Source organism: Nannospalax galili, unplaced genomic scaffold, assembly GCF_000622305.1.
Source record: "Nannospalax galili isolate Female #2095 unplaced genomic scaffold, S.galili_v1.0 scaffold286, whole genome shotgun sequence".
Classification (NCBI taxonomy): Eukaryota; Metazoa; Chordata; class Mammalia; order Rodentia; family Spalacidae; genus Nannospalax; species Nannospalax galili.
The window spans coordinates 11215688-11242412 of record NW_008359442.1 but is presented as its reverse complement, the minus strand read 5'-3'; the positions used below and the strand labels follow the sequence as shown (position 1 = coordinate 11242412).

The 26725-nt window shown below is 47.3% G+C and overlaps 1 protein-coding gene across 2 annotated transcripts in view; it reads left to right on the top strand.

The window, feature by feature from the left end:
- The window catches only part of Ttc7a (tetratricopeptide repeat domain 7A), a 120935-nt gene that overhangs the window by 22297 nt on the left and 71913 nt on the right, over positions 1–26725 (top strand). For both annotated transcript variants that reach the window (XM_008823055.2, XM_017795592.2), the window contains exons 4-8: positions 8297–8427; positions 10200–10315; positions 24157–24235; positions 24989–25146; positions 25713–25776. In XM_008823055.2, coding sequence (XP_008821277.1) covers positions 8297–8427; positions 10200–10315; positions 24157–24235; positions 24989–25146; positions 25713–25776 — 548 coding nt within the window. The remainder of the gene's footprint in view (positions 1–8296; positions 8428–10199; positions 10316–24156; positions 24236–24988; positions 25147–25712; positions 25777–26725) is intronic.

Here is a 26725-nt window from a genome sequence, read left to right as displayed (position 1 = left end):
AGGGCTTTGGATTCCCCTGGAACTGGAGTTAAGGATGGTTCGTAGCTGCCATGTGGGTGCTGGGAATTGAACCCAAGTCCTCTGCAAGAGCAGTCAGTGCTCTTAACCTCTGAGCCATCTCTCCAGCCCCAGATTTATATGTGCTTTTAAAATTAAGCCCATAAGCCATGGTTTGAAATCTGCTTTTAAAAGTTAATATTTGTAGTGAGTTCCAGGCCAGCAGTGACAACAGGGAAGCCCTGTCTTCAAAAACAAAACAAAACACTTGGGAAAAAAAATGCCAAAGTTAATATTTCCTAAGGTATAATGTAATCTTAGCTACTAGGGAGACTGAAGCAGAATTGCAAATTTGAGGCCAGTCTGGGCAAGACAGTGAGACCCTGTCTGAATTTTTTTTTAGTATTTTAGTATTTTCTCATTATATGTCTGTAACATTGTTGGTGACTCCATAGGCTTTTATAGTAAAGATCTCTCAGAATTTTGGACTTGTATACTAAATCTTTTCCTTTTTTTTTTTTTTTTTTTAAACCTTTCATGGAAACAGAATTGGTAGATTAAAGGGTAGATGCTTTGGAAACTGATGAAGAGCCAAAGTACTTCTTTTTTTAATAATAATAAAAAAAATTGTGTAATACTAGGTGTAGTTGCCGGCACCTTTAATTCCAGTCCTTGGGAGGCAGAGGCAGACGAATCTCTGAGGTCAAGGCCAGCCTGATCCACATAGCCACATAGTGACTTTCAGGCAGGCTGGGACTAGGCAGACCCTGTCGGAGGAAAACATTGTGTTGGAATTGGGACTGTAACTCAATTGGTAGGGTGCTTGCTTAGCATACACCAAGGCCTAGGTTTGATCTCCAGCACTGCATGAAACTGGGCACAGTGGCACATGTCTGTAATCCCTGCACTTGGGAGGTAGAGGCAAGAGAATGAAAAGTTCATGGCCATCCTTGAGGCTAGCCTGGGCTATGTGAGACCCTAAAATAAGTAAAAAATAAAACATGCGTGCATGCACACACATAAACATATCAGGGTGGGAATTTAGTTCACTCGTAGAGTGATGCTTAGCAAGGTTATGAGTTTAATCTCCAACAGTAAATATACATAGGCACATACAGATAAAAATCCCAAAAGCTGAGCATGGTGGTGCAGTCCTGTAGTGCCAGCACTTGGGTGGTAGAGGCAAGAGGAACAGGAGTTCAAGGTCATCCTCAGCTACCAAGCAAGTTGGAGGTGAGCCTGGGATATATGAGCCAAAAAATAAAACAGAAAAATTAAGCAAGCCTTTTCTGCATTGGCAAGACACTGTTGTGTAGCCAATCTCTAGAACTCTTTTTATCTTCAAAAACTGAAAGTCTGTACTCATTAAACAAATTTTCCTTTCTTCCTCCTCCATCCCCTGGCAACTACTCTTTTATTTTCTGATTCCATGAATTTGAACTCACTGACGTATAGTCATACAGCATTTAACTTTTGGTGTCTGGTTGATAATATTGTTCAATCATCTATCAGTGGATACTTGGATTATTTCTACCTTTTGGCTCTTATAAATAATATTGCTGTAAATCTGGCTATATAACAATCTCTTCAAGGCTCAGCTTTCAATTATTATTATTATTATTATTATTAGTCTTTTTGAGACAGGGTCTCCCTGTAGCCCCAGCTGGCCTGAACTTGCTATGTAGACCAGGCTGGCCTACTTACAGAGATCCGCCTGCCTCTGCCTCCCTAGTCCAGGGATTAAAGGCATGCGCCACCATTCCTGGCTAGCCTCCAATTCTTTTGAGTCTACTCATGGAGGCAGAATCATGTGATTCTGGATCATGTAATTCTACTTGTTAATTTTTTGACGAGTGCTATATTGCCTTCTATAGCGCTGTGCCATTTTGTATTCCAGTTGCCCACAATTGAGCATGATCTGTGACAACTATTGCCTACCCGACCTTTAGGCTGAAGAATGAATTGTATTCCCTCCTCCCCATTTCAGTGTGCCCACCTCTGGGTTTAACCTTCCATAGATGCTATGAATACTCTCTCTCTGGCAGGATGGAGGGTGCCCACCATGTTTGGAAAGAGCAGTTTCTTAACTTCTGTCTCCACTTCTGTATCCAAGGTCTAAGGCTTCAAAGGCTCCAAGGGCACTCTTCCAACAAGGAATGTGACAAGTCACCTCAGATTGAAGGAACTGGAATCAACCTAGTGCTGAGCCTGGGCTGGGCGTGGATCAGATTGCCTCTAAACCAAAAAGTGCAGAGTTCATGAGTTCCTTTTGAAAGGGACCTTTCCTGGCTTGTGAGCTGTGTATTTGCACAGAAAGGTCCCTTCTCCAAGTGGGACACAGGAAGCAATGCCTGGCATTTCCTGGCATCTGTTGGCTTTCAGCCCATACCATACGGCCTCATGCCACAACTACCAGGAGCCTTTGGAATGGGCTGAAGAGCTGTCTCCACTTGGAGCAGGTGCTATGCTGTTGTTTGGCTGCACATGCTGAAGTACTCATAGGACAGGAGGGGGAGAATCTTAGGCTTGGGGTAGGTTTCCAAATAGACATCGTGGTCAGGAAATGGACCTTCTTAGTAGTTGGAGACTCAAGTCTTTCCAGCTCTGGGAACCTTTTGGTCTTATATATGCTGAAAGTTATCTTACAGAGGATCACTTCAATGAACATTCCTGCTTTCATCTTTTGTTTCTCTAGATCATAACTGTATAGCTGCCCCCTGCCTTCTTTTGGTCTTTTTGAGACAGGGTCTCCCTGTAGCCACAGCTGGCCCAGAACTCACTGTACAGACAGGCCGGTCTTGACCTTACAGAGATCTGCCTGCCTCTGCCTCTGCCTCCTGAGTGCTGAGAATAAAGATGTGCACCATTATACCCAGCATAACTGTTCCTTTTTTTTTTTTGTCTTTTTGAGACAGGGTCTCCCTGCAGCTCCAGCTGGCTTGGAACTCACTATGTGGACCAGGCTGGCCTCAAAGTCACAGAGATCTGCCTACCTCTGCCTCTGAAGTGCTGGGACTAAAGGCATGTGCCACCACGCCCAGCATAACTGTTCCTTTTTTAAAAAAAGGCATTATCCCCTTATTTTCATATAAAATTTCATTCTGTGAGACTACACAGATCTTCAGTGTATAACTGGATGATGAGTTGGACTAGTGTAAATACCTACAGCAGCCAACACCCTAATAAAGTAGAGCATTTCCACCACCCTAGAAGGTTCTCTGATAGTCCTTTCTAACATGTTCTCACCACCACTGCTGGTGCCAGCTGGCCAAGACGACAGTACCTGAAAGGGGGAGTGAGGATTGAAAGAAAAAAGAAGAGACAGAAAAGATACTTGGGAGGGCTGTCAGTAGAGACTGCAGCCCCGGTTTATTTCAGCTCCACCTTTTTATACAGAAGAACTCAATCAGTTACAACAGTTTTTCCCCTTCCCCACCTGTATCTGAGGGTCAAGGAGCAGTCAGATCAAAGTCTTCTTTGATCCTTTTGTTTACCACTTTTGCCTCCAGGTCAGGTATTGTGAGGCTCTCCACATAAACACATCCCTCCTAAATGGGCAGGTTAAGTACTGGTATGCATAACACAAACTCAGTAAACAAGGCTGCCACAGCTCAATGCACATAATTAGCAGCTCCCAACACACCACTACCCCAGGTGACCACTGAGTCTTTCATTAGCATAGATAAATTTGCCTTTTCTTGAATGTCATGTAAGTGAAATCGTATAGTATGTGGTTTTTCATGTTTTGTTTTGTTTGCATAATTTCTGAGACATTAGCCCATATTCTGTATATATAAGACATACTTACATACTTAAATTTTGGGGTTTTGTGTGTATATGTATGTTTGTCCATATTTATGTGCACGTGTGTGTATGTGTATGTGCAGAGGACAACCTTGAGAGCTGTTGCTCAGGTGCCATACACTTTTAAAAATATTTTGTTATTTTTTTTAAAATTTAACATGTATGAATGTATTGCCTGCATGTATGTAAGTGCACCCATGTTGTGCAATACCCGTGGAGGTCAGAAGAGAACATTGAATTCCCCTGGAACTGGAGTTATGGATGGTTGTTAGCCACCATGTAGGTGCTGGGAATCGAACCTGGGTCCTCTTCAAGAGCAGCCAGTGCTCTTAACCACTGAGGCCATATCTCTAGCCCCCATCCACTTTTTTTTTTTTTTTCCTCAGGATCTCTCACTGGCCTGGAACTCATCAAATAGGCTAGGTTGGTTGGCTAGGGAGCCTCAGGGATCTGCCATAGTTTGCTAGTAAGTTCTTCAAGAATGGTTTTGAGTGTGTGTGTGTGTGTGTGTGTGTGTATGTGTTTTGTTTGTTTTGTTTTAGGGTTTTTCATTTTTTAACACAGGGTCTCACTATGTAGCCCCAGCTGGCCTGAAACTCCTATATAGACCATCCCAGGCTGGCCTCAATCTCACAGCCATTCAATTGCCTCGGTCTCTCCTGGGTGCTAGGATTAAGGGCGTGTGCCACCAGGCCCAGCTAAGAACAGTTTTTTAAATGGAGGAAGGAGACCCTCCCTGCTGGACTCTACACTCAACAAGCCTGAATTTGTCCATTTATGTGTGCATTCATTCATCTACTCTCTAAAGTCCTGGCTCTGAACTGTCACTGGGTTGGAAACAGCTATTAGAAATTGGCACGGTGACAGCACAGGAGAAAGGCGTGTGCAAAGGAGATGTGGTGGCTGGAGGTTTAGCTCAGTGGTAGAGCTGTGTGTCGTATAGTGCCAGACCCCGGGTTCTATCCCCAGCACCACAAAAACAAAACAAAAAAATAGTTAAGGCATTTAGCGTAGTCTGCTGAGTGTAGTGAAGAGAAACTTAATCACCTGAGGATGATATTCATCACTTTCTTCTTTGCTAAGACAAAATATCTGACCAAAGCAACTCAAGGGCAGAAGGGTTTATTCTGCTTATAGTTCAAGTGCAACTCCACGAAGGAAGGGAATGCATGGCAGCGGGACCAGGCCTGCTGGTCTCATTTTGTCCCAGTCAGGAAGCAGAGCAGATCTGTGACCCCAGCTCAGAGAAGGCTGCTGCCCTATTTAGGCAGTTTGCCTAATCTAGAAAATCCTTCAGAGATGTGCTCAGAACTATGTTTAGTATAGTCAAGCTGAGGGTTTCAGAGATGAGGTTTTGAACTTTCTAGAAAGAATGGGCATAGAATTCTTGGAGAAACATGATGGGAAGCCCCAGCTAGCAGCAGGGGAACGATTGTAGCACAGTCCAGTGTCCTCAATTCATTGCTTGGGCCAGCCCATGGGAGACTTGAGCCAGTAGCCTGACCTAGAAGTGTTCAGGAGGGAGCCCACCATACAGCATCTCACAGGACTGCTGTGTTGGAGCAGATCCACTTTGAGTCTCTTTTTTCTTTTGGTCTTTTTGAGACAGGGACTCCCTATAGCCCCAGCTGGCCTGGAACTTGCTATGTAGACCAGGCTGGCCTCAGACTCACTGAGATCCAGCTGCCTCTGCTGTCTGAGTGCTGGAATTAAAGGTGCACACCACCATGAGTCTCTTGAAAATGGCCACTCCTGTCACCTGCAGTTAGTCTTCTGGGCTAGGCCTCTGAACAGCTTATATGCCTGTCCCTCCTTCTTGCACTGTGATGGACAGCATGCTGTGGGTGGAGGAACTGGGCCAGCTTGGAGGAAGGCATTGCACATGCCTCTGTTCTCTCAATTCCTCCCTCATCTTCCAGAGTCGGAGTTTTTGCTCATGATCATGAATCATTTGGCAAGCACCACATTGACACTTAGTGACCTGGGTAACTGGGTCTTTGTGTTGAGCAATGGCCTTTACATTCTGTGCCTACCTTCCCCCAGGCTGAGGTTCCTGGCCTTTGGACTTAGTCACACCCCAGCCTGGCAGAGGGCAAGGTCACTGAATCTGTATGTGTTGACATCTAGCCAGGACAAACAATGCTAATTCCTTTCCTTGTATTTGCAGGACACTTTGTACTTTGCCAGTCATGATGGGGCTTGTTTTTTTTCACCTAGACAGCCTATGTTTGTCTGGTACCTACCCTACTGTGTGTCAGGTGGGGGACAGCTGAATATGATTAAGCTGATGCTTAGAAGGTGCCTACCATCTGACTGGGGAATCATATGACTATAAGAAATAGTGAGATAAGACCCTCTCTCAAAAAGACCAAAAAAAAAAAAAAAAAGGATAGGAATATGTAAAATATAAATATAAGTCAGAGTTTAGAGGAGAGATACTTGGTTAGTCCAGAAGGGCTTCATAGAGGAGGTGACCTCCAGCTGGGAAGAACAACTAAGGCAAGTCAGGATGACGTCTCCCAACCCAGCAGTTGGGAGCACGAAGTTGAGATGGATGAAGCAGCTAGGGTAAAAGATGAGGTTGGAGAAATGACCAAGGTTTTGGAGGTCCTGGTGTTAAACATAGGAGTTTGTACCTTACTTAGCAGTCATTACCTCTGGGGAACTTGGAAAGCAGTGTGAAGTTAAGGTTAGAATGAAGACGGGTTAGGATGCCACTGTGGCCACCCACTCAAGAGATGCAACCTAGAGAAGGGGTGAGGAGACTTGGTTATCAACTAGTTGAGGCTTAGACGACTGTGCTCTTATTCATTCCCTAAGTAAGTTGTCTTCAATATCCACTATATATAAGGTAGTGTGGGGGACACAAAGATGAGTGACACATTGGGTCTGCCCATTGGGAAACCATGGTCTTGAAGGCAGCGTTCTCTAGTCGGGTCTGTGTTAGCTGTAAGCACCAGAAACAATTCAACAAATTGATCTTGACAAAGGGAAAAAGAAAAGTGCACATGTGTGTATGGGAGAGGGTATTGGCTCACACATTGGAAATTTTTAGTGGGTAAGAGCTTCAAATACAAGGCTGTATCCAGGTGTTCCAAAAGTGTATTTAGGAATCTTTCTCCATCATGTCTGATCATTCATTGCTCAGTATGGAGTCAGGTCCCCTTGAGCCCCCCCATATGTCTAACAAAGCTTTCCTTTGTCTTTTACAGATTAGTTTGGGTTTGCTAACTTTTGTTTGGGCCTTGGAGTTATATGTTTATTAAATACATTTTAACTGTGGTGAAAAACTATATGACATAAAATTGATTGTTTTAATGTGTACAGTTAAGTAGTATCATCTATATTTACTCAGTAGACATCATTTTTGTTTGGTGTGGTTTTTGTTCTCTTGGAGATGGGGTCTCAAGTAAGTTGTCTTAAGGTAGGCCTCAAACTCATGATCCTCCTGCCTCAGCCTCCTTAGTATTGAGATTATAGGTATGTGCCACTATGCCTGGTTAGATTTTTTAATTAATTAATATTTTTAACTCACGCTGTTACTGGGATGGTCATCTCTGAATTAGATTCCCCCATGTAGACATAACCCTCTGATACATTTTCTGTTTTAAATTAATTTATTTATTTTATGTGTATGAGTGTTATGCCTGAATGTGTGTAAGTGCACCCATGTCGTACAATGCCCACAGAGGTCAGAAGAGGGCATTGGATCCCCCTGGAACTGGAGTTATGGATGGTTATTATCAATGGCTCTGAACCACTGAGCCATCTCTCCAGCCCTAATTAATTAATTTTTATTTTGTGTGTATGTATGTATGTATGTAAGAGCAATTCTTCCAGAGGCCAGAAGACAGTGTCGGATCCCCTTAACTGTAGTTATGGGTGGTTGTTAGTTGCCATGTGGGTGCTGAGAATTGAACCTGGGTCCTCTGAAAGAGCAGCTCTTAACTTCTCCAGCCCCTAGATATTATTTTAAGGCAGATTTTCACTAGCATGTCCAGGCTGACCTCTGGCACCAGCTTAAGAACACCAGTGGAAAGAGAAACAATTCCAAGACTAGTTCCTAGTGGCCAGATTAGGTCTGTTGCCAGGTCCTTATGCTGAGACTGTGGAAGACTGGTCAGAGGAAAAGCAGGATGCTGTTAGTGAACAATGGGATGTAGATGTTGGGGAGGCAAAAGCAGCAGGAGTCCACTACAAGCAGATAACTCACCAATACAGATAACATACAGGAGATAGACAGTTTGGCTCCACCAGAAGGGCACATAAAGATCACTGTGAGGGACATGGGTACTTTTTCTTAGACCATTGCTTGCTCTTGGTTGCTGCTAATACCACCATTGCATCTGCTTTTCCCTTCCCTCCATGAGCTCTGCCTCCCACTAGCTGCTCCACAGCATAAGTCCCTTGGATGCACTTATCCTGGGCCAGTGGGAAGGGTCTAGAGTCCCAACCTGAGCAGGGCAGATCTGAGGCTTTCTCTTTCTCCCCTCAGGCCTCTCCCTGGAACGCCTGCCATACTCCATTGCCTCCCATATCCGCCTGACTGAGAGGGAGGAGGAAGTGGTGGCTTGCTTCGAGAGGGCCTCCTGGGTGGCTCAGGTGTTCCTGCAGGAGCTGGAGAAGGTGAGCTGGGGATGGGATACCTTACAGTAGCTCATCTCTCTTGAGCACTAAACTCATGTGTCCCCTTTGTGGAAATTAGAAAAAGGCAACTCTCTGTATTCACAAGACTCGCTGACTTGTGATACGCTGACTGTTAGAATGAGACTTCATACCACTAGAAAATACTTTGGGGTGAGGGGGAGCCAGATCTCACTATGCAGCCCTGGCTGGCCTGGAACTTGCCATGTAGAACAGGCTGGCCTTGAACTTACAGAGATTCGTGTGGCTCTCCCTCCCAAGTGCTGGTATTAAGAGCATGCGCTGCCACGCCCAGCTTGAAAATACTTTTAATAAATAAGTGGGTACATGTCATATATGAAGGAGTAAGAACCCTGTGAGACCAAATGTGACAAGCCTCTTTGTATCTGTTCACTTGGTCACTCCCTACAGCAGCCCTAGGAAGGAGGTGTTACATGGGACCCCATGTAGCTAAATGAGGTTTAGAGAAATCAAACCACTCTCACCCCTCTCCTTTTTGGAGTTCATGAAGTCAAGTAGTATTGGCAGGAAAATTGTGGCATAATATCTCACAATTGCAGGAAAGATACGGGGTATGCAGGCAGAAACTCTGCTTTGTAGATACTTAGTCGAGGTGGGTCTTTAGCAGCTTGGGTTAGGATTGGCACTCTGAAGGAGGAGGTGGATGGGAGATGAAAGCTTTAAAAGTCCAGGAGACCCTTGAACTTCTACTGCTGTATAAATGGCAGAGTCAGCCAGCTCCTGTTATCATAATGGGCCTTTCTGGAGCAGTCTGCCTCAGGCCAGCCATGTTCTTAGCCCAGGGACATTCAATCTCAGTGCTATTAACACTTAGTGCAGAACCTTCTTTGTTGTAAGGGCTGTTGTAGTATTATACGATGTTAGCAGCATCCTTGGTCTGTACCTCTGGACATAGTTATCTCAGAGTCCCAACTGTGATAACCAAAACTGTCTCTAGAGACAAGCAGATGTTCTCTGAGTACCAGATCAGCCTCCTGTGGCGAACCAGTGCCCTGGAGCCCCTCAGATAGATTGAACGTCAGGAAGAAAGAACAGATTGCAGATAGACTCATGTGCCTAATTCCTGGTAGAACCCTTTTGTAGGGGGTTGAGTTGACTCCCACAAAGGTCATTTGGGTCACTGCTAGACAGCTATGTTAGGAGCTCTTTACATGTGAATTGCATGTGTCTTGAAAGGAACTTTCATGAATAAAAGAAAGTCTTCCATTTGACTACAAGTTTTGGTTTTGGACTTGAAAAAGGAATCAAGAAGATGTGCTATAGTGAGGTCCACAGGGCCTGGAACAGACAGGAAATCCGTACATGGCAGAGGGAAGGGCATGAGAAGTGGAGCCTGCTTCCTGTTCCCACCCACAATCTGAGTGGCTTGGGCAGGAAGAGTGCCGCTCTGTGCCTTGGTGCTCTTGCCTGTGAAATAGGAATACTGATAGTTTCCACCTGATGGAGTTGCTCTAAAGGTGAAATGGGTGGATTAACTTAAAGTGCTATGACTGCAGAATAAATCATCTTAGCCATGGGCTTTGTGGGCTTCCAATTTCTGGATGGGGAGAGAATGCTTCAGACATGTTTTAAATCAAAGCAAGCCGGCTTGAATCTTGTCTGTGTTTTGCAAAGCTGCCCCTAAGGCAGCAGGGACTGTAGTAGCTGTGGGGGTCACTTCTACCTGGGCTAGCCCTTGCTTTAGACTCTTCCGAACTCTTAGATGACCACTGTCCCTTTTGTTCCCCTCCCAGACCTCAAACAACAGCACATCAAGGCACCTGAAAGGCAGCCCTCCAGTTGATTATGAACTCACCTACTTCTTGGAAGCCGCCCTGCAGAGTGCTTATGTGAAGAACCTAAAGAAGGGGTAGGTGACTGGCTGCCCTGCAGGACCTGGACATTTCTCTCAGGGCCTAGTACTTTCCACTCTGCCTCACTCTGGTCTGGCTTGAGTGTCTCCTAGAGGATCACATAGGGCTGGCCTGGGTCATATCTTGTCAGATGGGGTGTGCAGAGAGCCAAGCCGTAGGAGTTGTTGAAGCAATAAAGCCTGGACATGTACAGGAGGAGCCCAGACAGACATGCATCGGGTGGAAGAAGCAGGAGTGACTCTCTTCAGAGGGGCCAATGGGAGTCCAGGACCTGGAAACTGATGCTGAGAGCTCTGAGGGCAGGGAACTGGCTAGCTGGTGCTGGCCTGGTGGTGGTCACTGTGGTAGGCAAAGCCATTTAATTTCTCTTTACCTCATATCCTCATGTCCTCTGATGGAAAGACTGATTCCTGCTCATTCCAGTTTTCAAGGGATCATCAAATATGGGTGAGAAGGATAGTGAGGAGTCACTAGGAAAGGGAACAGGAAGCCTGCTTTCCTGTGTGTTGTCTTGAGGTCCCAGGATGCCAACTTTGGTCCTCTGTTTCTGTGACTAGTGGAGGTGGTGTCTGGTGTTCTGTGCCCCACTGGTAGTAGTGTGGTATGTGGTGAGTGGTACTGTTGAGGGAGGAAGAAGTCACAGCATCAGGAGTTCAGCCTGGCCCTGAGAAGCCCCTGCAGGCCAGCAGTGTCTCCATCCAGGTGGAGCTGGGGGTTCCTGGTTCCCTCTGCAGCTGAGATTTGGGGTCCCCTCAGCTCCTTCCTTTGCATCATTACAATCCTATGCAGACACTGTGGACTAGGGCTGAGGAAGGGACTCTTGTGCTAAGTGCATTTCATCCCTGTGGGAGAGCACATGCCTTACCTTGTCTCACTCAGCCTTATGACTGGGTGGTAGATTGGGCCAGGTAAATATTGCCCCCTCTTCAAGATGGCATGTCCTAGGGTCAGGATCACATGGCTTCCCTTTCATTGACTGCTAGGAGGCCTCTGAAGCCAGTGTATTATTTTTGGTATTATTTGTTCTGTTAAATTTCATTTTCACATTATTTTCATTTAGCCTGATTTTTTTATTTGTTTGGGGTTTTTTCATTGTTGTTTTTTGGTCTTTTTGAGACAGGGTCTCCCTGTAGCCCCAGCTGACCTGGAACTTATGTGGACCAGGCTGGCCTCCATCTCACAGAGATCTGCCTGCCTCTGCCTCCTTAGTGCTAGGACAAAAGGCATACACCACCACGCCTGGCTGGCCTATTTTTTACTAGCTGCTTCTTGCTCCATGGTACCTGTTTTGTTAGAAAACCCCAAACAACTGCATTTTCCATACTTGATATTCTCAACACAGACTACATCTATGATCAAAGGTTGGGTTTCCCACCCATAACCAGTTCTGGGGAGTGGTCCTGCAATTCAGTTTAGTCTTGACACTCACCAGTATGCTCAGAGCTGCAAGACTCCTTCACTGTAGATGTCACTCACAAACAGCATATACCAGGTTACCCACAACTTCTGTTCCACTTGGCTGCAAATCACAAGTTCCATGACCTATTCTCAGGTTCATAATTTGCTAGAGCAGTCCACAGATCTAGCAACTGTTCACTTTCCAGATGACTGGCCTCTCACAAAATGATCCAGCTCAGGACTAGGCAGGAGGAATTGATGCAGTGGCAGGACCTGGAGAAAGGAGCATGGAAGTTCCATGCCATCTTGACATGCCACCCTTCTGTGTGTCCTGTGTCCTAAAAGCTCTCCAGAGTCAGGACTATTGGATTTTTATGGCAGGTGTTATATAGGCATGATTGGTCAAGTCATTGGCCACTGGTGATCAAACCAATCATCAGCTCCTCACTGACCCTTCCAGAGAAAATATGCTGCCTCTCTTGGATAATCATAGAAATACTTTGATATCTATCTTCCATGGTTTTTAATGTATACTTATGGTTTTTTTTTTTTGATAACAAATTATTCTTCTAAAGTACATGCTTCTTGTAGGTGTGAACCTCTCCTACCCCTGGTCAGCTTTCCTCCCCACAAAGTTGCTTGCTGGGTGATACTATGCCTAAGGCCAGCTGGGAGTGCCAGGCTTGAGCTAGGCCCTAAGTAGAGACTTATGGGAATCACGGAGGGTGGCTCTCTAAGAGAGTCCTGGCCAAATAAGCTTGGGAAACAATGAGTTGAAAGACACTGACTCTTTAGACAGAAAACTGAATGAACATGGAGAAGGTGGTGGATCTCTAGGAGGAAACTGTAAAGTTCTCTGGTCCTGTTTGATCTGGAGCTCTTGTCTGGGGGTGTCTCTTGGTGTGTAGCTGTTCCAGTGCTTTTGGCCTCCAGCACAGCAGGGGTCAGTGTTTCTGACCCTGTGGACATCCCTGCCCACCCACTGAACCTATCCAGTTAAAGCTATATCACTTTCAGGATGTGGGAAGCCCCTGAACTCTGTCCTCAACTGTCTGGAAGAGAAGGAAAGAGCCCTTTCCCAGATTTGGAGCACATCTCGGTGAGGCCGCCCCTGAGAGGCAGAAGTGGCTGAGATGGCTGTAGGCAAGCAGCTGGCCTGGGCCTTGGGGAGGCCTGGGCCTTCATTGCCCTCTTTCTATCCATCCTTGATTTATGGTGCTGAGAGGGGGGCCACTACATGAGTTCCTGGAAACAGGTTGCCTCCTCACACTCCATATGCCTGGCAGGGCAGGAGGATAGGAAGCACAGCTCTGGTGCCATCCACAAGTGAATCCACATTACTGCCAAAGCCTGTGTTGGCATGGGCAAGTCCTCTGAACTTTCCTCTGTTTCCTCACTTTTAAATGGGAGAAGGGCATTGTAGGGATCAAACTATAAATGAGCACCTGCCAGAAAGCTGCAGAAAGCTGGTATCACAACTACTTAGAACATTGAAGCCAGGAATATTGTCAGCTATTTTTATTGTTTTTTGTGCAGTTCATGGCTGGGTAGGCTACCAGCCAGGCTATGAATTTTACACCTTAAATTTTTCTTATTTTAGTCTCTTAAGTACAAAGCTAGGCAGTGTTCATGTCCCCATTTGACATAGACATAACTCTGAAGGCCCAGAAAACCAAGGTGACTTATCTCTTTGGGTGGGGCCGTCCACAGCCCTGGGCTCCCCCAGACCACCTGTGGCTCCGGAGGGGCCCCACAGAGTACACAGAGGCACTGAGGAGCCCAGCTGTCTCCACCCACCTCCACATCTGCTTTTATTTTTTTTTGTCTTTTAGTTGCTGAGTCTAAGTTTCAGAGACAGTGGCTCATAACACTACTTCCTGTTTTTACAGCCCAGAGAGCTCTAGCTGAGGACTGCCATTGCCCTGTCACTTGGTATCCCTCCCCTCAGGAACCTCTTCAATTGCTACTTATTAGCTCCCAGCAGTAGGGGAGGACAAGAAAGGGTGCCACCGTCAGTTCTCTACCCCAGAGATTTGAGTTGGGGGTCAGAGGCAATTCCTTTAAGGCTATCAGCCCTTTATGAAGCCCAATGTAAACCAACACAACAGATTGGCTATAGCCTGTTTCTATAAATAAACTTGCATTAGAACAGTCACATTCATTCATTTATAAACTGTCTTGCTGAAGATCTGAGTGGTTGTATTGGATACCATATTGAAAAACCTGTATTTTCTGTCTTTGTTCATGTTTTATAGAAAAGCTTGCTGACCCCTGCAGTAGAGCATAGGTATCCTCTCTCCCAAGGACCCTGTGGGCATAAAGGACAGAGGAGGTGGTCTTACATACATAGGCCTTGTGGAATAGCGTTTGTAGAATGGGGACAATTCTAATTCAGTGTTCTCTCTCATCTATTCTTTTCTTTTTCTTTTTCTTTTTTTTTAACACACACACACATATTTTTTGGCACAGGGTCTCATATGTAGTCCTGGCTGGCCTGGAACTTGCTATGTAGGCCAGGCTGGCCTTGAACTCACAGAGATCCTCCTGCCTCTGCCTTCCGAGTGCTGGGATTAAAGGCATGCGCCATCACGTACAGCAAGCCGTCAGTGTTCTTAACTGCAGAGCCATCTCCCCAGCCCCACCATTCATTCATTTAATAAATGTTGCTTATAATAATTTGTGCCATTTACTACATGTTAAATTTTTACCAGGTACTTAAGTGCTTTTCTTGTATGTTTTAGTCCTTCCAACAGCTCTCTAATGTAAAACATATTTAGTGCCTCTATTTTTCATCTGGGAAACTGAGGCACAGAAAACAAAACAAACTTGTCCTGGCAGAGCCAGGATTATGCATGTGGGGCCCATCTGTCTGCCATTTGGAGCTGGCATTCTTTTTGAACTCTATGTAGCTGAGGATAATCTCTAACTCTTTTTTTAAACCTTTTTAAAAGTATTGTTGTATTATTATTTGAGTGTTTTGCCTGCATGCTGCCATTAAAGGTGTGCACCACCACACCCATGTGGTTGCTGGGTTTGAACCCAGGGCTTCGTGCACAGTGGACAAGTACTCTACCAACTGAGTCACTTCCCCAGCCCAGAGCTGGCACTCTTAACGAGTAGCTGCACTGCCCACAGGGAAGTCCTTTTACTATGACCTTCTTCCATCCTCCAAGTGCTCAGTGTTGGTGTCCCAGAGCGTGCTCATGCTTGGCTGGAGCCTGTGGCTCAGTTTCTGTTGTGAAAAGTCAGTGGGTGCTAGAGGAAGTCAGGTGGGTCCTGGGAGTCAGAGTCCTCCTCCACTACCTCTAGTCTTTTGTCTGTCTGGCATCCAGGGCAGTGAGGGGCCAGTGAGAGGGAAGGAATAGGCTTAGCCTGGGGAGGTGCTCCCCTTCTACCATAGTGCCTGTCTCCTTGTCCCTATTCCACATTTTCTGCAGGTGTGGTGAGGTTAAGGCGAACCTCAAGGACAGCCAGGAGGAAAGGAAGAAAGCAGTGTGGTTAATCAGGCGTCAGCTGGGCATCAGACTAGACCCTGTGCCTGGTGTGTAGGCCTCAGTGAAGAAGGTCATGTGGCCCCACTTTACTCCTAAGGGACAGGAGCCTGAAGAGGTAGAGTTATTGGCCCAAGCCTACCCACCAGGGCTCCAGGAGGTCTGAGTGCTCTTGAAAGCCAGGCCCTTTCCAAGGCTTTGGGTGTGGAAGGACAGCCTGGCAAGCTGAGAGGTGTTTGAGGAAGGACAGTGTGCTGGTGGCAGTCAGTGCCCCTTTGTGACTCTGTCACATGCTCAGAGGATGGCTCCTCTAGCTGCAGGATCCCTTCCTCCCTGTGATACTCCAGCCTCCTGTTCCCTCCTGTCTGCATTCTACACACTCAGGTCACACAGGAGAGTTGTGAGTGTGAGCATGCACATGAGGTGCCAGCAGTGGGCAGAGGCATCAACCCGCCTGGCACTCCCTAGGAAAGGGCAAGTCATCTCAGATGCTTTTCTGTTCCTGGAACTCTGCTCCCTTCCCTTCATCCTTTTTTCTCCCTGGAGCACAAATTTCAGTCCCCAAAGCCAAGATACCAGCTCCACCCCACCCACCCTAGCCACAGCGCCTAAAGAGGAATGGAAATTAATCATCATTTCTTTCCATGTAAATAGCCCAAACATTTAAAGCCTCGGAGTATGAGTAGCAGTCCCCAGGACACATGGCAGTTACTCAGCCCCTCTTCTGTTTCCCGTGGTCCCATCTAGGCCAGAGGTGCCTCTGAACTTACAGACACATTTAACACAGGCGTTGCAGTGCTCTGGGCCCAGCTGAGAGCAGATAATTTCTTGGAACTTTTCCTCATAACACTAGCTAATGCTTTCTTACTGCATGCCAGGCAGGAGGCTGTTGCCCTTCTGTATAATTCTGTGAAACAGGAATGGATACAATCCCCATTTTACCAAGGAAAAGAGAAGGGGAGGAACTCTTCCAAAGTCACAGACTGTTAGGTGACAAAGCCATGGAATTAGGCACTTCAACTAGGTCTGTCTAACCCCTTCACCCGAGGCTTTGCTCATTACATAGTCCCAGTTCAGCATAATCTGCCCACAGCTGGTCTGCATCAGTCAGTATCTTTTGGGAATCACCAGTTCTAATATTGTTCTTACAGAAATGATTTTGGGAATTTAAAAAGATAATGTAGTCTCCTTAGCCCAGAGTTTCTCAGCCTTGACACTGTTGGTGTGTCGCTTCTGGGGGCTATTCTAGCCACTGTAGGTTTTATCAACATCTCTGGCCTTTACCCATTAGATGCCAGTAGCACCCCCACCCAAGAATGACAACCAAAAATACATCAGGCACTGGAATGCTCGAGGCCGGAGGGCCGACAACTTCCAGTTGAGAACCACTGTCTTAGCCTCAGGTGCTATAAGATACAGCAGTTCAGGGAACACAGATGAGTTAATTTACAGCCCTGTCCATCTGAATTGGGAAAGTAGGAGAAAGCCTCAGTATTCAGGGAGGTTCTAGGGGGTGAGGGTTAGGAGAATAGGGAAGGGGGAAGGGAGATGCAGGATGACACTAAGGTCAGACGGCCCAGAGAACAGTTCAGTAGCTCATTCTCGAGAGTCCCGCTGGACACTAGACACCTACCTTTGCTGAGGGGTTGGACCTGTGTACGACCTACATCCTGGGAGAAGTTAAGGCCAGGGACAAAGACTGCAGGGCAGTGGGTTGCTGCCTGGGGTGGGGTGGACTCCAGAGCAGAGGGACCAGGTGGTATGGAGCCAGCTGTGGTAGAGAGGGGCTGCCCTGCTGCTCTGCTCAGAGGAGCTCTCTTGAGGCCAAAGGAAAAGGAGATAGTGGAGCCTTGGCTGAGTCCTTGGGAAGGACCCCCCCCCCCCACTGAGGATAGGGTGGGCCAGACTACCCAGTGCTTCCCCTCCACCCCCCACCCCCTCCCGCCCCTGCCATCTTCCACCCTTGCGTTCCCCAACCTATTAAGGATTTGATATAATTTCCAAGATTGTGTTTTCGTGCATTGCACACAGAGCATTTGCTTGATCCCCACAGCTTCCCCTTTTCTCTGAGCTTCTGGAAGCCTGGGCCTCTTTCATGACGGCTAAGTCTAAGGCTGGTTACTCATTATGTGTCTGAGTGAATCACTTTTTCCAGGGAACATACCCTATTGATCTAGCAGCCATTTTCCCCAGATGACTCCTGCCCCTTGCACTGTGGTGGTAGTGTTTCTAATTGAGCTAAATTCAAAAGCCCTAGCCTGAAAAACCTCAGTGCAAAGGGTGGGGCCCGGAAGCCTGGGGACCTTCAGTTCCTCTCCCTGCCACTAGAGGGCAGACGTAGACTCCAGTTGGAGCCTGGCTTCTGGCAGTTCTGTGGCAGCTGGGCCGCCAGGAGAGGGACACATTTCTGAAGGTTGGGGCAGGGCACTGGCAACCAGCTGGACCCTAGAGTTCTGTCTGTAGAGGAGGCTCTTGGATCCATGGAGCAGCTCCAGGGGTGAGGCAGCGGAGACCTGGGAGGTGGGCAAGGTGATGATGCAATATGTAGCCGGAAAGCTGGTTGCCTCTGTTGGCTGCTCTGGCCCGATCACAGCCGAGGGCCTGGGCATCTGCCAAGAACAGAAATGGGAGCCGACTCAGCTTCTTCACCCATCGTGGGCAAGAGGCCATTTGTCTCTGGATTGGTTTTTTCCCCTTCCTTCTGCCTAGAACTGGCAGAACCCACACTCCCTCTTCCGGGTTGGGGTGAGTTGGGGCCATGTGCCTTGAGCCAGGTGGGCTGTATGCTTTATGCTTGTTCTTTGTAAAGAATTGTTTTAATTACTAAAGCATCATGTGCTCACTGTTCCCAAACCAAACAACAGAGAAAAGAAACTCTAAGAGAGTTTCTCCAGGGCTGAGTCGATTGTTCTTTCATATGAAGGTTCTTTCCAACTCCCACCCCCAACACACACACACACACACACACACACACACACACACACACATACGGTTGTCCTACTTTGCCTGTGAGGTGCTAAGTCTGAAAGTGTCACCTTAGAAAACCCAGTCTACTGTTCACTGTGACCCAGGTAAGGCCTGTGCGCCATTGGCAGTAATTTTGTCTTGTTCTAAACAGCCGCATGTATCTCCAAGCTTGGGAGACCCTGGCACATTACTGTCATTGGGGTTCAGAGCAAAGCCAGTGCTCCGAGTCTCCCAGCATTGATTCTGTGCCGTGCTTTGAGGCACAGGGAGACCTTCAAGGCCCATTCCAGCTCCTCTTAAGGTATAACCCTTATTTTTGTTTGTGTCCACTTCCTTAACCTTCCCAACTCATCAGAAAAGGGCCAATTGCCAGCTCAGTGTTGGATGTCCTTGGTCTTCTGTGCTTAGCCTTACTCTGGGACTGAAGAGGAAGCGTTTTGTTTTTGAAGCAGCTGCTTCAGGTCTCTGGCAGGAATGAATAGCTTGATAGCTGCTGCCCTTCACCTGACCTTGTCTTCTGATTCAGTCCTCCAGCACTTGGGATCTGCCAATTGGCTGCACTCTTCTGGAAATCTCCCCTGTACCATGCCAGCCCCCAACTGGAGACTTCTGGTTGGGGTTGTATGCACCAGTGTCCACTCAATGATAAATTCTATGTAGGTGATCATTCTGTTTCCAATCAAACCACCTCTCCCAAGTCATTAAGCACCAAGCGCAGCTAGTTCAATAGACTGGACTCTTTATGTGCAAGGCCATGGGTGAAATATTCATTCCCTCAGTCTCTCTTCACTTACTCCACAAAGATTTATTGACTGACAGTTGCAAATGGGGCAGCTGATCAGGTACTTGGCATGCAGAAGGTACTGCCTAATGACTTAGTGAGTTAGAGTTCTGGAGAGCAGAGTGTAAGTGTGCAGGTGGGAATATGAATATTGTCTTTCACAGAGTCTCGGTGCTAAAAGGAAATGCACTCTGAGCCCTTGGTGCCTGCTGTGTGTCTGCCTCTGCCCTTGGGCAAGTGATGGCTTAAAAGGCAGGCACCTTCCAAGCGAGCTTTAGTTTTCCATTAACAAGAGGGACTATTTTAATTAATTAACTAATTAATTCATGTATTTATATTATTTATACTTAGTGGTTGTTGGGATGGATCCCCAGGCCACTTGCATGCTTGGCAAGTGCTCTACCACTGAGTTACATCATACCCCTCAGTGGCGATTTCTTGAGGGCCTTGTGTACGCCATGCATTGTGCTTGGGCTGGGGTGATGGAGTCGGCTGTCCTTGTTCACTTCTTGAGAAACTCTGAAGACTGAACATTGTGAAAGGCTTTGGAAACGTACACTGCTGCTGAGAAGGGAACCAGAGGGGCTTGGCATCTTGCACACCCCACCTCCCACCTGGAGTCCTCTGTAAGCCCAGCTGTTGACCCATCACCATCACTTCGTGCTTCTCTCTCTCTCTCTCTCTCTCTCTCTCTCTCTCTCTCCCAATTGAATTTGACTTGAGTTGGAATAGCCAGCTTCCTGGCTTCTCCCCATGTAGCCTGTTTCTGGGCCAGGGTTTGTTTGAGGCCCTGTTTGGATATTGTTAAAAGTGGGCAGCTTGGCTCAGAAAGGTCAGCGGGAGAGAAAAGAACAAAGAGATCTTTCAAGCTGGCTTCTCACAGGGCAGCCAGAAACGACTCAGAAAAGCCCCAGCTCCACCTGGCACAGGCAGCTGTAGGCCGGGCTAGGATTGCTCAGGCTGTGGCCATCTGGGGCACTTAAGAAACCGCATCAAGTCATTTCTCAGAGGGACAAGCTGGGGCGGGGGCATTCCCAGCATGGTAGAACCAGGCAGCGTAGACCTAGGACTCCCTCTGCATGGACTGTTTCTTTAAAAGCATTCAATAAAAATTGGGATTTACTCAAAACATGCCTGAGGGTGATGATTTACACTGCAGAAGAATTCCCGGGAGCTTGTTCAGATGCCAAAAATCTCTTATAGATTGGAAAATCATAAAAGGCACAACTTCGGGATACAGGATCTTGTTAGAATGTCATGCTGACTTCTTATTTCTGTGTGTACCGGGGTGGTCAGGGCCTGGGTATCAGAATTCCACTCCAGCCCCCAGGAGAGGCCAGTCTGCTGGTCTTGGAAATGATGCTGATGTACAGACTGAAGTCTGAGTTCACTGGCAGTGGCAGAGAGGACAGTCCCTGCTGTGGAAGGGGAAGAGGCCATAGGCACTCTTGGCTCCCGCCTCCTGGTAGCAGCCTGGGTCAGGCTGTCAGGGAGAAGGCTGGCAGGTCGCCCACAGAGTGGAAAATCACCCATGGCCCCAGGAGCAGCCTGCCTCCTCTGAGCCACAGGGCCCTGGGCAGCCCCAGGGGACCAGCCTGCCTCAGTGGGAGGACTCAACTCCTAGGGCAATTTGTCTCTTCTGTTTTCTGGGAAATCCTTTATCTGTCTTTAGCCTCGTTCCTAGTGATGGGCTTGACCCGTCTACCAGGCAATCCTGTTCTTCCTCCTGTGGGGTCAGGCTTGGTAGAAGACAGACATGAAGCTTAAGAACCCCTTCAGCCACTTCTGTCTTCCCCCTCTAGTCATCAGCTGTTCCGTGTAAAATAATGTAAGTTAAAATGTTAGTGATATAGATCCCAATTAGGAAAGAGGAAAATAATATTTAGCAACTTCTGCCATATTTCTGGTTGTGCTTGGGCTTTTTTGTCTGTCACTTTCCTGGCAGCTCTATGAAGAAATGAGGAATCCTACAGACGGGAGATAGGACTTACAGAGGCCACCTCATAGTCCCAAGCGAATAGCTGTAGGATCTGGCTGTAGAGTTGGCATATCCATGTCTGACTGACCCTTCTGAGACCTGGCTTCTTAGACCAGGAGAACACTGGGAGCCATCTGAGCCGATGGCTCTCAAACTTGACAGTCCACTGGAACTCCCTGGGGCTTTGACCAAACCTAGATTGCTGGCCCCACCTGAGTTTCCCTTTGCACAAATCTGGGGGGGGGGGGGCTCACAATTTGTACCTCCTTTTTCTAGAGTATTTAAAAAAGTATTTTATTTATTATTTTTATTTTTTATGTGTATGAGTATATTGCCTACATGTATGTAAGTGTACCAGTGTTTCATAGTGCCCAAGGAAGTCAGAAGAAGGCATCAGATTCCCCTGGAACTGGAGTTATGTGGATGTTGGGAACCTAACCCAGGGTCCTCTGTAAGAGCAGCCAGTGCTTTTAACAGCTGAGCCATCTCTTCAGCTCTTTTCTAGAATATTTTTATTAGTTCTTTGAGAATTTCATACAGTCCTACAGTGCTTTGGGTTTTGATTTTTTTTTTTTTTTTTTTTTGGTCTTTTTGAAACAGGGCCTCCCTGTAGTTCCAGCTGGCCTAGAACTCACCAGACACCAGACTGGCCTTGAACTCATAGAGATCCACCTCCCTCTGCCTCCCAAGTGCTGGGACTGTAGGTGTGTGCCACCATGCCCAGCTCTGTACAGTATATTTTGATCATATTAACCACCCCCCACTTTCCCTTACTTCCTCCCAGATCTACCCTGTACCTTCCTAACCCCTCCAAAACTTCATGTCTTCTTTTTTCCTTTAAAAAAAAGAGAAAGAACCCACCAAGTCCAGTTAGGGGTCCATATACTGGATATGGGGCTATCAACTGGTGTGTGGTCAATCTATAAGGGGCCACACCCTTAAAGAAAACTGTTTTTCCCCAGAAGCTATCAACTATCAATAGCTCCTCAGTTAGGAGGTGGGGACTCATGATCCCCACCCATTCCATACAAGAATGTTGATTGGCTTGATCTTGTGTAGATCTTGTGCTGGCAACCACAGTTACTTTGAGTTCATGAGTGGACCAGTCCTGTCATGTTCAGAAGACGTGTTCTGGTCCAGTCCTCCATGAACTCTGGCTCTTACAATCTTTCTGCTCCCTTCTGTAAGGGTCCCTGAGTCTTGGGGGGAAGAACTTGCATTTCTAACAAGTTCTTGGGGTACAGAAGTTCCTGGGATATTGATGCTGCGGTCCAGGGTCTGTACTGTGAGAACCATTGTTTCTGAGAGTATATACACAAGGTAAAAATACACAAGGTAGTTTTAAGTAACATATACACATGCTAATTTGTCAAAAATATTTGTGTGCTTAATATATTTTTCAGAACAAAAGAAAAAAACCCTAAACCAAAAAAGACCTAGCTCAACAAACCCATTATTTCAGGTATTTTATTAAGGTGGGATATCTACTAAGTAAAAAGAAGGATAAATAAACAAAAGTTTATTGCATAAATAATAATGCTAATGATATACAGCTAATGGTAAAAATTGTGAATATGGCATGCCAACAAGAAGCCTGGGAGACACTGAGCTAAACTTAAGTCCTCGTTTTGCGGATGAGACAGTGACCCACAAAGGTGAGCCTGTTTCCCTGTCACGGGACCAGAGTTAGCAGCACCTAGACTTGAGCTATCTCTCAGGAGGCTGAGTTCCCTGGCCTGTATCGTATCAGGTTCTTCAGAGCACTGGGCAGGTTAGGGAAGATTCAGACCCTGACCCTACTCCAGGCATCTTTGTCTGCATTCTCTGCCTTAAAAAGAAGGGTCTGTAATTATAGCATTGAGGATTTGGAGTTTTTTAGCTTCTAGAGCTTCCCTGAAGGCAAGGGACTTGATCTGCAATCTTACCCTTCAGAGAGTTGGGGAGGGGCCCCTGTTGCTTTCCTGGCTATTAGCTGCAGTTGGTTACCCTCTGTGATCTATTCTACGGTTGCTGGCCTGTCAGCCTCTGCTTCCCCTGTGATGTGGTCCAGGGAACAGTGAGTGGAACCATCCTTAGACATCTCCTGAGCACACACTTCATGGAAGGAACTGTGATGGGGTTGAGCTTTGTGAACTCACATGTGAGACACCCAATGTGCCCAGGTCAGACCTAGCCACGGGAAGTGACCTTGAGGTTCGGTATATGCTTCAGAAGAGGAATTAACAGGCAGATAAGGCTGTGGGCTGGAGGTGGGCTGTAGAGTGGGGGTGGGCTGTGGGGTGAGGAAGTAGTGATGTTGGAACTGGTTTCTGAAGGATGATGTGGGGAAGGCTGAGGATCGTGGAGAACACAGCCCAAGACTTGACACTGAGAACTAGACATCCAGAAAGCACTTGAGTGGTGGGAGCTGAGATGGAAAAGAGGCACAGCTAGACAGCCCTACAAGGTCATGCTAGGGACCTCTACCTGGTTCTTTACACCAATGGAACCAGTCTAGGGAGATCCAAATGGCTTCTGTGTGTCAGCTAAATACCTCTAAGGCCCATAGGAGCCTTTTCCAAACTATAGGACACAATCTATTTGGACTGCAAGATAGACTTGGTAGCCTGCAGCCAGCAATTTTAAAAGGCAGAGCAGGAGGAAGAATAAAATGGAAAATGTCAGAGTTGACTACATATAGAACTAAGTATTAGGTCCAGAAACCCGTTTTACATAAGGAAAGCATACACAAATACTGTGCAATGATATGTGTTATATTTCTCTCCATGGATGATACTTTTAACAACCTCAGAAATTATCTTCAAAGAGCTGATGGGAGGGAGTTGGCCTGGCTGGTGTGGTCATCAGGCCCAAGATGAGACAGGCCCTGGTGAAAGGGTCCAAGAAATGAGGATGAATTCCTGCATGGACCAGTTATAGCGGGTGAAAATGGAGAAGAAAGTTGGACATAGTCATAGGTACTTGGGCCAAGATGACATCTTGTTTGTAGTACCTTATTGGTTATAAATCAGAAGCCTAAGTTGTTTGGGGCTTTGAGAAAGAAGGGGGGGCTCCTTCAGCAGACTAATCTTAGGCTTGTAGGGTCCTGGAGATACAACTCAGGCCTTTCATTCTACTGATTGAAGGTGTTCAAAGAAAACTCAAGCAGAAAGGTGCTGGGATGATGAGGGTGGCTCTCAAAGCTAGGCTGATAACTATCCTACTTCTTCTGCTCTCTTCTAGAAACATCGTGAAGGGCATGAGGGAGCTCCGGGAGATTCTACGGACTGTGGAGACCAAAGCAACGCAGAACTTCAAAGTGGTAATATGGCTGTTGACTGTGGTTGTTTATTCATGGTTCAGTTTGGATGGGAGACAACATAAGCCCTACAGATGGCCTCTAAACTAGAGATGTCACATGCCTATGCCTACCCATCCCTGCTCTCAGCAGACATTATTAATCAATCCCAGGATTCTTTCTCACCAAGCCTGGGAAACACACACCCCCATCTTCCCCATCGGGTGTCCTAGCATTAGATCAGAGTTAAAATCTCCCATCCCCTTGCATGAGCAAAACTGTCCTAATGAAGTGGTATTGTTCATTTTCAAGGATTTCTTTATGATCCTAATAAAAACCATTTACTCTGCTTTTGCACCCCAACTTAGGCCTGTGATCTTAGGCCTTAGTTCTTCCCAAATCAGAACCACATCTAGTGTCACACACTAGAATTTTTAGTTAACTATTAAGTCTCCAGAAGGCATCTGGTAGAGAGCCACCAGTTCCTGCTGCCTCCTGCCTTCTCCTACTTCTGGAAGGGTTCTCAGTGGGCAAGGTCAGGAGGGGAGGAGAGAAAAGATGGGGTAGAGCCATGCAAGGCCAGTGGGAATGGTAGGGAACTTCAATGCCAGAGGGACTGAGAAGTGAGGGGCTCCTTGGAAATGGAGTTGTGGGCTCCCCAGAGTTCCTACACACTGTGCAGCAGACAGATTGACTAGGTGGTGAACTGCAGACCATGCAGGCAAGCTGGAAGAGGGCCTGATATATCCCCAGCCTGAGTTGCTCCCTCTCTGCCAGGTGGCGGCTAGGCACCTGGCAGGGGTCCTGCTGCACTCCCTGAGCGAGGAGTGCTACTGGAGCCCCCTGTCCCACCCTCTGCCTGAGTTCATGAACAAGGAGGAGAATTCTTTCGTCACCCAGACCCTGCGGAAACCTCACCTGTATGAAGGAGACAAGTGAGTGTGCACTTGCCCTGTTGGACAACACTGGTCTCACACTGTTTACTGAGTCTGTGCCCTGCTGGCAGCTCTCCACTGCCTCCTGCACTCTCCCAGCCTCCACCCTGCCCAGTGTCAGGTAGGCGTTTTAGAGACTGGGGAAAGCAGGTCCCAGGTGGGGGTGGGAGAGAGTCCTTTGAGGCTCCTACAAGTCACACGTTATTTGGAGGTTACCCGCCTTCCTGACAGTTGTGGTTGGCACACTCCATTCCTGATGTGCTGGTAGTTGAAGATGGGGTCTGTAGTCAACCAACATGGCTTCTTTCTCCCTCTGCCTCACCTGTGCTTCTGGCAGTTCTGGGGGCTGGGTGGGCCAGTTCTTCCCTAGGACATCTTCAACCTTTTAGATCCAGAGCTCTGGGGCTAGTTAAACAGCTGAACGTGGTATTTGGTGCCTGTGAATTATGCAGGAGAGGGTCACCTTACCAGTCTAGTACTGACTTGGGACATAAGGGCTGCTTGGGGGCCAGAGGTATTGTTGGTATGGCCTGGATTGGAGCTGGGGCTACTGTTGTGTATTCCAGCCTCTACTGCCCAAAGGACAACATAGAGGAGGCTCTTCTGTTGCTGCTCATCAGTGAGTCCATGGTAAGCTCTCGGCGCTGCTGACCCCAGGGGTCGGGGGAGAGGGCTGGAATACAGGGACATTCTGAAGGCCGAAGCTTCTGGGCCCTGCCTCCTCCCTGCCACACCCACCCACCCATACCCACACCCCTCACACCTCCACCCACAGTGCAAGTCTGGCTCATCAGGCTTGAGTTTGGCTCTACCAGCTGTGCCAGACTGTGCTGGGAGACCTGATATCTGTCCTCGGCCCTAGTGGGTAGGAACCAAGTGCACATTAGGTCCCCCTCCCCCACTTTCTGGGATTGCAAAAGATGATTATCACAGGACAGCAAGTCTGTGTTGAGTAGCCCTATGCTGGGTGCTGTGACAGACACAAGAACGGCACATTGGGAGTGGAAGGAGTATGCACTTTGAAGGGCAGGAGGCTCAGATTCGGGCTCCATCTCTGCATTCATCTGAGGGCCAGGGGCAAATCACCCACTCTCCTTGAGCCTCAGATTCCTCCTAAAAGATGACAGTAACTCAGAAGGAAGAGTGGCTGGAATTCACATGTTCTTGCAACAACTACTGATGATCTGCCTTGTACCTGGCCCTGTTCTAGATGCCAGAGATGTGGCAGCAAGCAAAATGGAGAAAAGCCCCTGCCCCCGTGGAGTTCACTTCCATGGGGAGGTGGCAGTAAAGTAATGAATGATTCCAATATCCAGGCTATCTATGTTTGCATGCTATGGAAAAATAAGACATAAGTGAGGACTCATTTCCCATGTCCTGGGCATATGTGAGTGTGTGCATGTGTGCGGTGACCACAGTACCAGGCAGCGTCTTGCTAGTCCCAGAGAGTTTTGGCGCCTCCTTAAAGGAGAATACAGCATCTCTGGGTAGCCCTGGAGATGGTGAGATGAAGGAGAGAATGCTTATTCCAAGGGACATTCAGGAAGGATGGAACAGAGACTAAAGAAGCCAAGTAAGG